We start from the raw sequence: 15,746 nt of genomic DNA, 5'->3' as shown, positions 1-15,746 counted from the left end.
TAGCAGCATTCCCCTTCTAGTCGTGACTTTCAGAATTGTCTCTAGACACTGCTGAATGTCCCCTAAGGGACAAAATCACCCCCATTTGAAGACCACTGGTATAGAGTGCTTAGAGTAGTGCCTGGTGTTAGAAGTGCTTAAATACAGTGGCTATTGCAGCCAGTCAGTAGATCTCCCTAACGTGTTTCTGTCAGCAGTGTTTGGTTACAGGTGAGGAGAAAGCAAGTAGCCAGGTTCAACCAGGGGAGGTTTTCATTGTTTTTATTTTGTTTTTTGGCTAGCAGGTACAAAGAACAGAAAGGCAGTGGTATTTGTAGGTACTGCATATGGACTAAATTGAATATGGAGGGAGGTGAGATAGAGGTCTGACTTTCTTCCCTAGCATAGAGTAGATTCTTTTGTTTTGCTCCTATACCATACTTAATCTTTGTGGCATTAAAATTTTAATGAATCACTTGCGTAACTTTTGGTTTCTGTCTTTAACATTGGCTAGCAGTAGCTGTTAAGTAAGTATTGAACTGTTTAAGTTTTATGTTAATTTTGTGCTCTCTCTGAATCTTGTTTAATTAAATTGTAGCTGGTTTTGGTCCAGATAATCTCTGGTATAGCTTAAGATTATGCTATTTTAGAATTGAGGAAATAAATACAAGTCAACGTATTTGTCTTTTATCTGCTTAGTAGCTGCAAGACCACTTTTTGGTTTTGCTAGTTGATTTAATCTTTATATACACCAACCAAGCCCTGGGTGAAGTGTAACTGTGGAACCTTCAGGTCTTACTTTAAACATAATTTCCTCAGAAAAGCTTTCCTATCTCCTTCCTCCAACTAGCTACTAAAACACATTCTAAGCTTTCTTTGTTATATGCATCCATAGCATTCTGTACTTGTCTTTTTCAGTTTTCTCCACGTTTTTACTTAAATTGTTCAATCATTTGTCTTTCATTGCTACATAGTAATAAATTCACTGAGATCCAGGATTATGGTTTACTCCAGCATCATACTCAATGCCTAGCATAACATCTGCGTGGGCATTCAAATATTTGGAAGACTAACATTAATACATTTTTTTTATACATCTGCAGTTTTATTTCTTCTTTGGGGTTAGGGTTGAGGAGAAACAGGTTTTGGCTGAGAAATAAACTTTTTTGCTGAAATTGTACCCTGAAAGTTTTAAATAAGTAGCAGAAGAAAGGGAAGATAGGTAGTTGGTAAACTAAGGCCTAAAGTTGCTGCCCCCTTTCCGTGTCTGCCCCTATGACTTCTTGTCCCAAACCAAATTACAATAAAGGAAGTATTCTGCTCTTTATTTTGCTCCGGTAATGATCTAGACTGGAGACCAAGAGGGGATTGCCACCACAAGTTCCCAAGAAGGAGCGCCACAAGTTCGTTTATACTATGGTCTGTGTCTGAGACACGATCCCTAAAACATCTATCAAAGAGTAAAAGGTAGCAATGTGGACTTGATTTGTTTCCAGAGCTTTTCTGCCCAGCTGTCACTGACGAACACAGCGAACACCAAGGGCACGTCTCTGACGGCCCCTTCGAATTTCTGGAATAAATATTGTTCTACTGGAGCTGAGCGACAGCTTTGGAACATTCCTCTTAAATGAGCTGCATGTGATTTTCTCCACATACCCTGTGGAAGCACACTCAGGTGGTTTTAGTCTGGAATTCGCACACAGAGCACATTCTCCCGCCATCGCAGGGTCCTCCACCAGCCGGCAGGGCAAGCCTGAGGTGCTCCCTGCCATCTCTGCATGCACAGGGGCCACTGCTTGCAGAGCGTTGAGGTGAGAGCGCAGAACCGCCAGCAGAGGGGGCTCCCCGCGCCTGTAAGCCTGGGGTGCTGGGCTGCGCACCTTTCGGGACAGGGGGACCAGCTTGACTGGCCTCGTGCCTCAGTGGAGCACTCACATTGCAGCCCTCCAGGAGCTCCAAGGTCAGGGCTGCGGAGTGCCAGAGCTGCCAGCTGCCCCGGCAGAGGCTTTATCAGGACGTTCCCATGGCCATGGCGAGAAAGCCAACACGCTCTTGTTGGACCAGGCTGTGCGCTCACTTCTTTGGACCCACAAGGCTTTCTGGAAAGGCCACGGGGCCTCGGGTGCAGCAGGTGGCCACACCTAGGGCCGTCTCCTCGCTGCCAGCTTGCCCCAATAAATAGGTTTTTTAAATCTCTGTAAGTTTAACAGACTCCCTTAACTGAAACCTTGACCAAAATAATATAAAATATTTCCTATAATATTAGGTAGGAGTTTTAAGGTATAAAATAAACTTCCAGCTAATGATTAGACACATTTTACAGTTTGAGTCTAAATCTCCCTTTTTATTAGTATAGAATGCTACCTGTGAAAGTACTTTTAAGTATTTATTATTCTGCATGTGAAAATCTGTTTTTATTTTACAAGAAAAGTGCTCATTGCTGTTTTTCTCATTTTTAAAAAAAATTGCCTATAAATAAAAGCATATAGCTCTCGGTTTATGATTTTTGCATGTTTATAACCTATTACTCAACCAACCACACAGAGGCACTGCTGGGTCAAGTTTGGCTTTTTTTTTTAATATTTTAATAAAATTCACATCTTTTCTTTTTCAGCTATTATTCATGGGCTGTCCAGTCTAACCGCTTATCAGTTGAGAACTATATTCATATGTCAGTTTTTGACAAGAGTTGCAGCAGGAAAAACCCTTGGTAAATATGTGTTTTTATCTTATTTTTGAAATGTTTTAATCTATGTCTAAAGGTAAAACAATGAGAGGAAACACATGGAAGCTGTTAGTTGTTTTTGAGAGTTTGCACTATGTATTTGGCATGTACATCTATACAAGCATTTTTAAAGGAAAAGAAATATAGTTCTCATCTCCTTAGAGCGCTGGTTGTCAAACTTAGCTTGCTTCAGAATTATTAGAACACTTGTTAAAAAACAGAATGCTGAGTCCCCTTCCCTACCATGAATTCCTGATGCAATAGGATGGATGGGAGGGGCCCTGGAGTTTTTATTTCTGATAAGTTCCCAAGTGATTCTGACACATGGGGAGCCACGCTTCATGGACTCTCTTGGTGATTTACTTTAAATTTGACTATGGTAACTTTGTGGTGACTCTTCCATACACATTCTGTTTTTTACTCACAACTATGATAATTGAAACCTTTTATTTTAACTTGATTTCAGTACTTATTTAGATAGGTGAATATGATTTATAGCTATAAAAGCTCTCTCCTTTATCTCTACAGGTAATTTTAGATTGTAATGGGCAAGCCTGCTTCAGTTTATTAGTAATGGGTGATATTTACAACATGGTCACTTAAAGGACCTTTTGCTACAAATAATTACATATTTATATTGGTGTTTACAATTTACACAAATGCTTTCCCAACAGTGCTAAGTGGTAGGCAGTACTTAACATGAAACTGTTTACTTATAATCCTGTTGTAGTATGGAAAAATCCCAGTGCATTAGTACCACTCTCGTGACGTTCACTGTCCAGCTCTGGCTCATACAGTATGCTGCGTGTTGGGGGTAAGACTAGGGCTGCAATTAATGCCATGACCATAAGTGACTAGGACTAGAAGCAGAGTAGATATAGGGAGACAGAACTATAGGTAGTCTGGGCCTGTAGCTAAAGAAGAAAAGCATCTGGATGTGGACACAATCAGAGAATTCCTGACCATGCGGACAATAAGTTAACATGGTTGTTAACAGTTGTTTTGTAAATTAAATATGACAAAATATTCTAAAGTGCCCAACTGTGTTTCACATGTTAGCAGTTGTTCAGTGGATCTTAACTTTCTCCCGGACGGCCCTTCCTCTAGCCTCTCCTTTCTTTCTGGAAAGAAATGCAGAATGTGTGTGTGGCGCCATGGTTTAATCTTGAAACTCACCAGGATCCCCCTTTGGGTATATCTTAGACATGATAGGCCCATGTCAATTATCAACAATCAATGTATTTCACCATAATGGACTCAAGTGAGGCAGCAATTAAAATTTTAATTTATATGGTAGACTTTCAGCTATATATATAATTCTTCCTTTTTTTTTTTAAAGTGGTTGCTCAACAGCAGCACTGCCTATTAGAAATGTGAGCTATATATATAATTGAAAAGAAATAGATGGACTTAATTTTGGCAATATCTTATTTAACCCAATATTTCTAAAATACATAAACATATAATCAACATAAAACATGTTAATGAGACATTTTACCCCTCTTTTTGCAGTAAGTCTTTGAAACCTTGGGTGTATTTTATACTTAAAGCACATTTCCATTTGGAACTAGCCATATTTTACCTGTTTAACAATTATGTATGACAGTGGCTACCATATTAGCTTTAGTCTCTGCCCCACATAGCTTTGAAATGTGGCAGATGTGTTGAAGGGCAAACGTTTTGTTTATGACAGGTTTCATTCTTTCATGGGACTTTATTTTTTAAGTTCTGTACAGCTCCGGGAGACTTCCCTACCTTTCTACCCCAGCTTTCCGAACTGCCCCAGAACTCAGCAAATGTCCTGAGGGGAAAACCAACCATGTGTTTTCAGTTCTTCTATCCAGTCCACCAAGCTAGCCCCAAGGAAACCGCCAGAAGCTTTCCTTGTTGCTATTACCCCAGTAAAATCTCCCTGCCTGGAATGCACTTACTGAATCTTCGCCTTATAAACAAATGAGGCCAGGGAAGAAAAGCTGCCCCTCATCACCTCCCCTCAAAAGGATTCTCTCCCTGGAGATGTAGTTCATCTAGTTCTCTCTGCTTCCACACTATCCCGTGCCTTTAGCAACATGCTTTTGCAATTTATCCCACTTTTTTCTAGCTGTAATAGGAATGTTGGCCTACCACATTCTGCCTGAAAGTGAAAGTCTACTCTAAAGTTTTTGAAATTAAGATTTAACAGTGATACATTTTTCCCCTACATCTCACATTTATGAGAAGGAAGGCAGATTAATGAGATGGGTTAGATAATGTCCGTCCAGAAACCTAATAGGAAATATAAATATTTAAGTGAGTTTTTATTTTTGTAAGTGTTTATTCTGAGAGAAAGAGAGCACTCACACAAGGGTTGGAGGGGCTGAGAGAGAGGGAGAGAGAATTCCAAGCAAGCTCTGCACTGTCAGCTGATGGGCTCACTCTCACGAATCATGAGATCATGACCCGAGCCAAAATCAAGAGTCGGACACTGGTGTGACTGAACTGCCTAGGCACCCCTGAAGTGAGTTTTTAAAAGAAAAAAAAAATGTGAAATTAGAAGGATTAGGCAATCTGCCTTTGCATTTTCATCTTTCATGCTTTCCAGCATGTACTCTAGCCTTACCAAGCATCTTGTTATTCCTGAAACACACCTTTTTTGAGACAAAGTAAGTGGTGTTTAAGTGTTCTGGAGTCTGCTTCTACTACTTGTTAGCTGTGTCACCTCTCCAAGTCTCAGGTCCTACTTTATAAAAGACAAAGTTGATAACGTTGTATACCCTTTTAAAGAAATTGTGTGGATAAAGGAGCTACTGCATGTTAACCACTTAGCATAGTGCCTAACATGTAATAGGACGTTAATATGTGTTGACTATGAGTATGAATATCTTTTGTACTCCTCTGCCTTTTGTTCTGCTGCTGCCTTCCTGAAATGTTCTCCTTCCCATCCTTATCCTCTTCACTTGGTTATCTCCTATTTATCCTCAGTGTCCCAGTTTGGATTGTTTCTCTTCCATGAAGGATTCTCTTCTAGTATCCTTTCGTAGAGTTGATATTCTATTCCTCATATACACTAGACCCTCCTAGAGGGTTTTTGGGAAATACAGGTGCATGGGCTCTACCTTGTACTAATTAAATCAATCTCTAAAGGATGGGTCTAGGTTATTTGCATTTTATTTTGTATATTTACTTTGAGAGAGAGAGACACCACACAGGGGTGGGGCAGAGAGAGAATCTCAAGCAGGTTCCACGCTCAATGCGGAGCCTGACTTGGGGCTTGATCTCACGTCCTGACCGTGAGATCATGACCTGAGCCAAAATCAAGAGTCGGACTCTGTAGAGGCATCCCTGTAGTTTTTTAAAGCTCCTCTGATGATTCTGAGGTATAGCTAGAGCTGAGAAGCGCTGGCATAATACAAAATTCTAATAAAGTACCAGTCACATCAGTTTGTCTTTCTTCATAGCTAGCAGTCGGGTTTCATAAGGGCAGGAACCATTTCTTCTTCCTGGTCGTATCCTAAGTACCTGGCACAGGGCCAGGAATATAAAAAGACTTACTCTACAAATTAATAAATTTTTATGTTTAAAATGTTGGAGGGGTGCCTGGGTGGCTCAGTCAGTTAAGCGTCAAACTCTTGATTTCGGCCCAGGTCATGATCTCACAGTTTGTGGGATTGAGCCCCACATCAGGCTCTGTGCTGACAATGCAGAGCCTGCTTGGGATTGATTCTCTGTCTTTCTCTCTCTCTCTCAAAATAAGTAAACATTAAGTAAATTATCAAAATGTTGAAGACACAATTAGAAGACAACAGGAAATAAAGTAGAAATCGGTGAAACTCCTGACATTTAAATTGCATGCTCCTTCAGATTTTTCAAAGGAAGAAAAGGAAATTAACTTGAATCAAATCACTTGCCTAAACTGTTGTGTACAGGAATACTGCCTAGCACAGAGTATATACTCCGTAAACATTTAAAGAACTGAATTCATTAAAAATTGACCAAAGTAAGGTTCTATTTAGCTTCCTTAATTACTTATTTTTGTTCTGGTTTTAAAAGATGCACAGTTTGAAAGTGATGAACGAATTACACCCTTGGAATCCGCCCTGATGATTTGGGCCTCAATTGAAAACGAACATGACAAACTTCATGAAGAAATACAGAATTTAATTAAAATTCAGGTATGAGTATTACATTATTATTATTATTATTATTATTATTATTATAGAATCTAAGCACACAACATCTAGAGCAATTAAGAGCTACTTAATAGAAGTTGGGCGGTAAACCCAAAGTAAAATTTAATATACTTACTCTCTTCAGAAATTTGACCTCTGGTTTATATTCTTTGACACAAGCTCTGAGAGTTGGGACTTAATGTTTGCTACCTAAGTATGTATATATATATTGCCCCCACTTGAGAAAATACACTGCATCAGTTTAAAGATCACAAAGCAACTTTCAAAAATCAGTAGTTTGTACTGTCTCAATTTCTATTAAAAATTACAAATATGAAAAACAGAATATTTGGTAAGAAATTCATAGGTTTTTGTGAATAAGGGAATGTAAAATTTTAACTGTGTAGAGGGAGTTTTAGGAGTAACCTATTAAAGAGTGAGAGCCAAAAAAGTCATTCAAAGATACAGTAGCAGGGAAAATATGTTTTGCTACCGGGCAAAGCAAATACTAAGGATTGTTCTAGTTAAATAAATTTTTCCTCAGTTTTACAAAATTATTTTATGGTTGGGTAGGAGAAAAAACTCCAGATGAAAGCCCACCTTCCCAAAAATGAATTATTGTTAGTGTGGTGATTGCCAAGTGGAATTAAGACCAGAAGAGAACAGGCAAAAATATGACTGCTACTTTTAAGAATTTCAGCCTGGGATGAAGAGCTTTGTCATGTTATCCCAGTTTTTGGAGGGGATTCTAGAGGAAGCAGGCCATCATTAATATACTAAGGTAAAGTTGAGCGGGTTACCATAAATTCATAGCAAATATAATATGTTGCTTGCTATTCGTCACGTACTATTCTAAGCACTTTTCACATAGAAGTCTAATCCTTACACTGTTTTACGTACAAGGAAACTGAGGCACATGAGGTTAAATAGCTTGCCAAAGTTTACAAAACTATCCAGATGGTAATAGTAGTCCCATATCTTACCATAAAATATCAGAAAGGCCAGTTTATAAAATGATTATTCAGAAGCATCTGGTTTCCTAGGTTTCTATTAGAGATTTTTAAGGATCCTAACTAATTTTACACATCCTAATCATCAGAAACACCATCCACCTCCTCTCTCATTTCCCTTTTGCTCGTATTAATATTTAGGTGGGCCCTAAATGTACATAATGTAGCTCCTAATTTATTTATGTCTGCTTTTTTTGGTTATTTTATTTTAGAGTGTGTGAGTAGGGGAGAGGGGCTGAGGGAGAAAGAGAGAGAAGCTTAAGTAGGCTCCATGCTCAGTGCAAAGCCCAGCATGGGGCTCGAGCCCACAACGCTGGGATCATGACCTGAGCCAAAATCAAGAATCAGATGCTCAACCAACTGAGCCACCCAGGCACCCCTTAATGTCTGCTTTTAATTGGCCTAAATTCGAAAGAGGTAGAATGCTGGGCATTTACTAATAGAGATACAAGGGGCCAATGAAAAATTGTTACATCCTTTTCAAACCACAGTTACTTCATCTTTGAAAAGGTATTTTAAATCATTTATCACATTTTTTAGTGAAGTCGTTTACATTTAACAGGACTTATTTCAATATTAAACCACAATTATACGTTTTTAAAAAGCAGCCTAAGGTATGTATTTGTCATCCTATCTTTTAGGCGATAGCTGTTTGTATGGAAAATGGCAATTTTAAAGAAGCAGAAGAAGTCTTTGAAAGAATATTTGATGACCCAAATTCTTATGAGGTAGTTGGTCAAACTAGAACTATAATTTTCTTTTCTTTTCTTTTTTTTAAAGTTTATTTATTTTGAGAGTGTGTGTGCATGAGCCAGGGAGAGGCAGAGAGTGAGGGAGAGAGAGAATCCCAAGCAGGCTCCATTCTCAGTGCAAAGCCCAACACAGGGCTCCAACGGACTGTGAGACCCATCACCTGAGCCAAAACCAAGAATCAGACGCTTAGCCAACTGAGCCACCCAGGCGCCCTACAATCAGAATTTTAGAACTGTCTGTATGGAGTGAGGTAGATTCAAAGAACACTGGAGGAAGAAGGGGATGCTTTCTCTTTTAAACAGGTTAGAACAGTGCTGTCCAAGGGAAAAATAATGCAAGTCACATACGTGTTTTAGTAGCCACATTAAAAAAAGTCAAAAGAAATGACTGAAACAAATTTTAATATTTCATTTTACCCAGTATATCCCAAAGCATCATTTTCAGCATTTAATCAACATAAAAAAGTATCGATGGGATATTTTACACTCTCCTTTTTGTACTGAGTCTTTGAAATCTGATGTGTATTTTATACTTATGTCTAAATTCAGGTCTCACATTTCAAAGGCCCAGTAGCTACATTTGGCTGATGGCTACCATATTGGGTAGCAGAGGTATAGGAAACATAATTATTTTTTAGAAGTCTCTTATGTGATCATTAGTAGTTTTTGTGTGTATGTGTAATGTAATGTTAAGGTCAGTAGAACTTGTTTTTCAGTATTACAGTGTTGGAATAAATTAAGTTTATTTAAAGAAATAAAAGATAATTATATATTTTTTTTGAAAAAATTTTTAATGTTTATTTATTTTAGAGAGAGAAAGAGAGAGTGAGCGCGCGAGTCGGGGAGGGGCAGAGAGAGCGGGAGATACAGAATCCGATGCAGGCTCCAGGCTGTCAGCACAGAGCCCGATGCCGGGCTCGAACTCATGAACCGCGAGATCATGACCTGAGCTGAAGTTAGACACTTAAGTGACTGAGCCACCCAGGCACCCCGTTTTTTTACATATTTTTTTAGTGAACTTTTTATTGAACAGTAGTATACCTTTAGTAGCATACGTATACCATCAATGTATAAACAGGTGTCTTTTCACAAAAGAAACATGCTTGTGTGATGAGCCCCTATATCAAGGAAAAGAACATCACCAGCACCCCTCCAGTCACTGTCTTACCTTCTCAAGGATAACCACTACCCTGACTTGTAACATCCAAGATTAGTTTTACATGTTTCCAAACTTTATATATTACAGTCATATAGCAAGTTTATATAAGATTGATCCATGGTGTTGCTTCTAACAATATTTCATTTATTTCCATTGTTCCATTGTTGGAATATGCAACTTACCCATTCTACTGTTGAGAAACATTTGAGTTATTTCCAGTTTTTGGCTGTTACATCCCTTTTATACGTCTTTTGTAGAATAAATGTATGTGTTTCTGTTGGGTATACACTTAAGAATGATTCGGTGGGTTATAAGGTATGCACATACTCAGTTTTAGTAGATAACTGCCAAATAGTTTTCCAAAGTGGTTATGTCAGTTCCTTCGGTAGTGTGCAAGAGTTCCAGTTGCTTCACAGACCTTCTCTGTTGTTTTCCTTTTAGTATGCTGGCAAATATGTAGTACTGTCACGTTGGGTTTTAGTTTCTCTGTCTCTCATGAATAGTGAAGTTGAGCACCTTTTCCTGTGCTGGTATAGAGTAGAAGAGTGGTCGCCTTAATCCACTTGAGGGACTGAGCTAGGTCAAGAGCAGGTTGTAGTTTTATTTAGACTTAGTTTTTCTCTGATGTGGCCCTGTTCCTAGGGTGTAACCCTCCAGAGATCTCAGCTGAAAGCCTGATATGTTTATTGAGTTTCCTGCCCCCACCTTTTTTGCCTTAGCCCTGTGAGGCTACTGAAAACTCCACTCTACTTCACAGAAGAGGAAACCTTCCTTACAACCAGGAAGCATAAGAGGAAGTACTTAATCTCACTATCATGAGTAATCAAGGCAATCCCAAGTAATATATTGAAATAGTATTTCCTATGCCTCAGACTGGCAACAATTAAAATATCTTAGAATACCAACAGCTGGCCCAAAGAGTGGAGAAATGGTAAGGCTGCCATACCTTTCTCTCAGTGGTGTATGTAAATTAGTACTTAAACTTAGGAGAGCATTTTAGTAAAATCTGTAAGTATGCATTCCAGCAATTCTACTTCTAGATAAATACCCTGGAGTAAATTTTTATTTTTACTGCACATTTTAAAAGCCATGAAGTTTTATTTAAAAACAAACAAACAAAAAACAGGCCCCACTAAGACAATTGGTCTGGAATAGAGCCTGAGAAGTAGAATTTTTTGAAAGCTCTCTAGCTTTAATTGTGCAACCAGCCCTTAAAGAACTGATGTCTAAGAAAAACTTGTAATGTGCGCAAGAAGACATGTAGAGAAATGTTTACCAGTGCTACAGTAATAGAAAATAGCCTCTAACTGCTTTCAAAAGGCTGCAAGAATGGATGAATAAATGGTATTTTTGATCAGTGGAATATTGTGCAGCAGTAAAAGTAGCTAATTCTATAAAAATATTATCAACATGAATAAGTGTCACAGAGCTGAGCAAAATATAGCAAGTTTCAGAAAATACACTATGCTAAACAGTACCATATATTTATGGGTGCATACATACATAGTGCAAGTTTAAAGGAATGCATGAATATGATAAATTCTATATTCAGGATAATGGTCACCTTGAGCAGAGGAGAAGCTGGAAGTGCAATCATTTTGGTAATAAACAAGAGCTTTAGTTGTACAGATGATGTTTTATTTCCATAAACTTGGCAGTGGACATTCAGGTTCATAATTTATTTTTTAATCTTTTTGTTATATGTGTGAAATACAATGTAGTTTTTTTTGTTTTTTTTTTTTAAGTAAGAAAAAATATATTGGTGGGCCATTTGAAACAGAATTTTTTAAAATCTGTATCCCTGAGTTTATAACGTGACTTTTTTAAATTAAATAATATGTGACAAAATTTGTAATATCTTATTTGTGATTTATGTATTAATATGTTTTTCCTGTTTTCTTTAGCCTTTAAAAAGGAAATTGCTTATGGTAATCTCTCAGAGAGATACATTCCACTCCATTTTTCAACACTTCAGCTACAACCACATGATGGAGAAAATTAAGAGTTATGTGAGTTGTGTAATAAGTGAAAAATCATCAGCCTTTCTTATGAAGGTATGCGTATTTCAAAGAGACTCGAACAATAAGCTAAGGATAAATTGTTATAATAAAGGAGAATACTTGGAATAGAAATCCTTAAAAACTAATTGGAATTTTATTTAGTGATTTTGTAGAAGAATGCCAAAACGTTACAATTAGTGAATCTCAAGAGTTTATCAGTGATCTTCGCAGTATTTTTTAAATTTTTTAAAACAAGAGTTGGGCAAATTTTTCAAAATAAAAAGTTGGGAAAAATAGGTTAAAGAAAATTTTTGCATTTTTTTGTAAAAAGTAAAATTGGACTGAAGAAAGGCCTTTAAAAAATTTCTTTTGTAACATTTTATCCTCAGTGGAGCAATGAGTAAGGGGGTTTTGTCTTCAAATATCTGGAACTTTTATTTATTTTTTTTTTAAGTAACCCTTTATCTTAATATTGCCTAGCAAGCATTTTATATATGAAATACATGTACAAGGAAAGACCTTCTCCATAAGGCTTAAAAACCAAGCAGGTAACTAATGCAGCTGCTACTGATATCATACTTCCTGGAGAAAAATACAGCACAGTCCCTTTATTGACCTGTCAACAGATGCTTTGGTTATGACTGTCAAGGAATTAGAAGGCTTAATTTTAATGCTCTTTGTTCAAAATGGCTTCATGAATTCCTTCCTCTTTCACAACCCCATTTTTTAAGGCAGCAGCAAAAGTAGTGGAAAGTAAAAGAGCAAGAACAACTTCTCAAGAGAAACCTGATGGTAACAGTATTGAAATGGAAACTGAAGCTAATTTGGATGTAGGAAAAAGGTTTGTAAATTCATTAATATATTTTTTGTCTCATGGATACAATATCTTTATGTGAAAGTGTTGCTAGTGAGCCATTTTTAACAAAAATTATTATTATAGAGGGTATGTTTTACTGATTGTTAACATTTGGATATTTGAAGTACTGTATAGTTACTTCATGTTTTATGCACATTGTTATATGTGTTAAGCGGAAACAGTACAGTTTAAATGGTATGAGTAATACCATTTACCATTCTCAGGCAACGTGTGCTCTGGAACAGTGTTGAAGTTGGAAACTTGAATCATCTGTACCCCTTAGTTCTCAGATCCCACATGCCTTCATCATGTGACTCACTATCCTGAGGATTATTCTAGTATTTTAAGATACTGTTCCTACATCTTTAACCTTAAGCTAACCACTTCATCTGGTGCTCAACTGAAGAAATTGGGATTTGCTCCAACGCGGGAGGGAAATAGGCTATGTTAGTCCTACACATAGTAATCCCCCTTATCCATGGGAATGTGTTCTAAGACCCCCCAGTGGAGGCCTGAAACTACAGAAAGTACCAAACCCTAAATATGCTATGTTTTTGTCTATACATACATACCTATGATAAAGCTTAGTTTATAAATTAAATACAGTGAGACATGAACCACAATAATCTACTGGAACAGAAGTTATGTGAATGTGGTCTCAAAACATCTTCATGTACTGTACTTCCCCTTCTAGTGACGATGTGAGCTGATGAAATGCGTAGGTGATGAGGTGAAGTGAGGGGAATGACGCAGACACTGTGATGTAGTGTTCGGCTGATAAGATCCTCAGGAGGACGATCATCTGCTCCCAGATGCAATTGATCGGGGGTAACTGAAACTGTGCAAAGCGAAACTACAGATGAGGGGGACTACTGTATTGAGAGACAAGTTCAGTCTCCAAAATTATGTTTTAGAGATTTTCAAGGGTAATTTTTACCTTTTGTCTTGGCTTTAGGAGCTAACCTTATTGAAGAAGATACACTCTACCATGATAAAGTTCTTTTCTGTTAAACTTATGGTCCATTCCCTCTATTCTTCCACCCTTAACCCATGGCCAGATAGTCACGTGGTCTCCATATGGATGTATTTTGCAACGGATGTAGTGTCTCTCGTTTTTGGGGGGGGGGGGGGGGGGCTGGCCATCACTCGAATGCTGCAGGTTCCTCATCTTAACTACTTATTTAGAGATGGGGATCGGGGTTCAAGTTGGATAGACCTAAGGACTAAGCTTAGTTGTCTTATAGTTCCTGCTTGTCCCTACCTGTTAATGTGATCTGCTCCCTTACTGGTTCATCTCCCTAAAAACTCTATTAAAGTCTTATGATTTTCTAAGATCCATTTTAAGAAGTAGATCTTTTTTTTTTTTTTAATTTTTTAATGTTTATTTTAGAGAGCCCAAGAGAGTGAGCACAAGCAAGGGAGGGGCAGAGAGAGGGAGACACAGAATCTGAAGCAAACTCCAGGCTCTGAGCTGTCAGCACAGAGCCTGATGTGGAGCTCAAACCCACAAACCATGAGATCGTGACCTGAGCCGAAGTCGGACGCTCAACCGACTGAGCCACCCAGGTGCCCCCTAGGTCTTTCATTTTTATTGGCTCATTTATTTTATTTTGTTTAGTATATCACAGTTTAGTGATAATACTGAGACCCAATACATTCCGGTGGCCTAGCCTTCTTGCTCAGGCTAGTGCTGCTTTAAAATAAAATTAAAACTTGCCATGATTCATGCAGGTGATGAATACATTTCCTCTCATATAGTACTATCCACTTATTTCAAATGTCCTCTTACACAAGACACAGTTTAATCATTGTGCGTAAACAGAACTCTTGATATTCTCATCTGTCTCTGTACCCTGACTCTCCTCATACATCCAGTTAACTCCCCAAGTGTTATGAATCCCATCTCCATGCTTCTTTAATATATTGTTTATCACTTGTGTCCTAGGTTATTACTTAGCTTTGTACCATACAAATCCATCCTTGACATGATTTCTAGAGTTAGCATCCCATAAAAATAAATCTGTTTAAATCACTTTCCAGCTTAATAATCTCTTTTGGCTTTCTGTTTTCTAGTTAGAATTTATTGCCATGGCTTGCAAAGCCTTACATCCCCCCCACTTTCTGTTTTCTTCACATACAACCTTACCCTTAAGCATTAACCTCTCCCTGCCCACATACATGGTACTTTCTAGCAACACAGAACTTAGTCCTGACCCTCAAATATGACAAGCTTTTTCATGCCTGGTCTCTTGCTTTAATTTTGAATTCCCTTCTTTGTGTTCTCTCCAAGGCATGCCCTTACTTGCCATTCAAGTTCTAGCTCAGAACATCACCTGATCTCTGGATCAGTTGTCACTTCTGTGCTCCCACAGCATTGAGTCATATCTCTGTAAAAGGACTTATCTTGGATAGTAACATACCTATTTACCTTTCTGTATTTCTCACCAGATTGAGGATCCTTTAAAGGTTCTTAGTTAGCCTTGTATCCTTGGTATGTAGTTCATTACGAGGCATACATTAGAACTTGCAATGCAGTAAACATGGGGAGCAAAACTAAAACTAGAGACAAAATAAAGATCAAGAACCAAGCAATTATCAAAACCATTCTAGAAGCAAATAGGATCAGGGCAAGTAAAACATCAGATTTATCAATATGAGGACAAAAGTTAGCAGAACATAAGTGAACAAGGATAGAATCAAAAGTGTGATTGTGAAATCAGACAAAAGATGAAGCCTTCATGTTATCAATGGTAGATGCCAACTTTGCTCTGATAAAGCTTACAAACTATTTCAAGGCATTGAGAAGTACAGACATGAAACACTAACAGTACCTAGTTTGTTGTCAAAATTTATAGATAGACTTAAATGCTAAAGAAGTTGAGATGGGTAGCTTCAAGGAGGGGTGAGCATTGAGCAGGGCCTTGAAGGATAGTTAGGATTTTTACAGTTGGTTGAGGAGGAAGTGTCATTTTAGGAGAAAAGAACAGTTCCAGTTAAGACACAGAGGTATGTAAATGGTCATGCTTTTTTTGTGGAAGCTTAAGTTTAACTTCAGCAAAAGAGATGAATTTGTTAAAAAGTTCAGTTGGAGACTCGTGGGGAGGGCGAGAAATTATA

The 15,746-nt window shown here is 37.9% G+C and overlaps 1 protein-coding gene across 8 annotated transcripts in view; it reads left to right on the top strand.

Moving 5' to 3' along the window:
- TERF1 (telomeric repeat binding factor 1) overlaps positions 1-15,746 on the top strand; it is a 34,187-nt gene that overhangs the window by 4,265 nt on the left and 14,176 nt on the right. For 7 of the 8 annotated variants that reach the window (XM_049633270.1, XM_049633269.1, XM_049633275.1 and 4 more), the window contains exons 2-6: positions 2,594-2,689; positions 6,734-6,855; positions 8,504-8,590; positions 11,678-11,827; positions 12,505-12,614. In XM_049633270.1, the coding sequence (XP_049489227.1) occupies positions 2,594-2,689; positions 6,734-6,855; positions 8,504-8,590; positions 11,678-11,827; positions 12,505-12,614 (565 nt within the window). The remainder of the gene's footprint in view (positions 1-2,593; positions 2,690-6,733; positions 6,856-8,503; positions 8,591-11,677; positions 11,828-12,504; positions 12,615-15,746) is intronic. The other variant, XM_049633271.1, reaches the window with a different exon arrangement.

Source organism: Panthera uncia, chromosome F2 (genome assembly GCF_023721935.1).
Source record: "Panthera uncia isolate 11264 chromosome F2, Puncia_PCG_1.0, whole genome shotgun sequence".
Taxonomy (NCBI): Eukaryota; Metazoa; Chordata; class Mammalia; order Carnivora; family Felidae; genus Panthera; species Panthera uncia.
The sequence above is the reverse complement of the archived record's forward strand: the minus strand, read 5'-3'. Positions and strand labels throughout refer to the sequence as shown.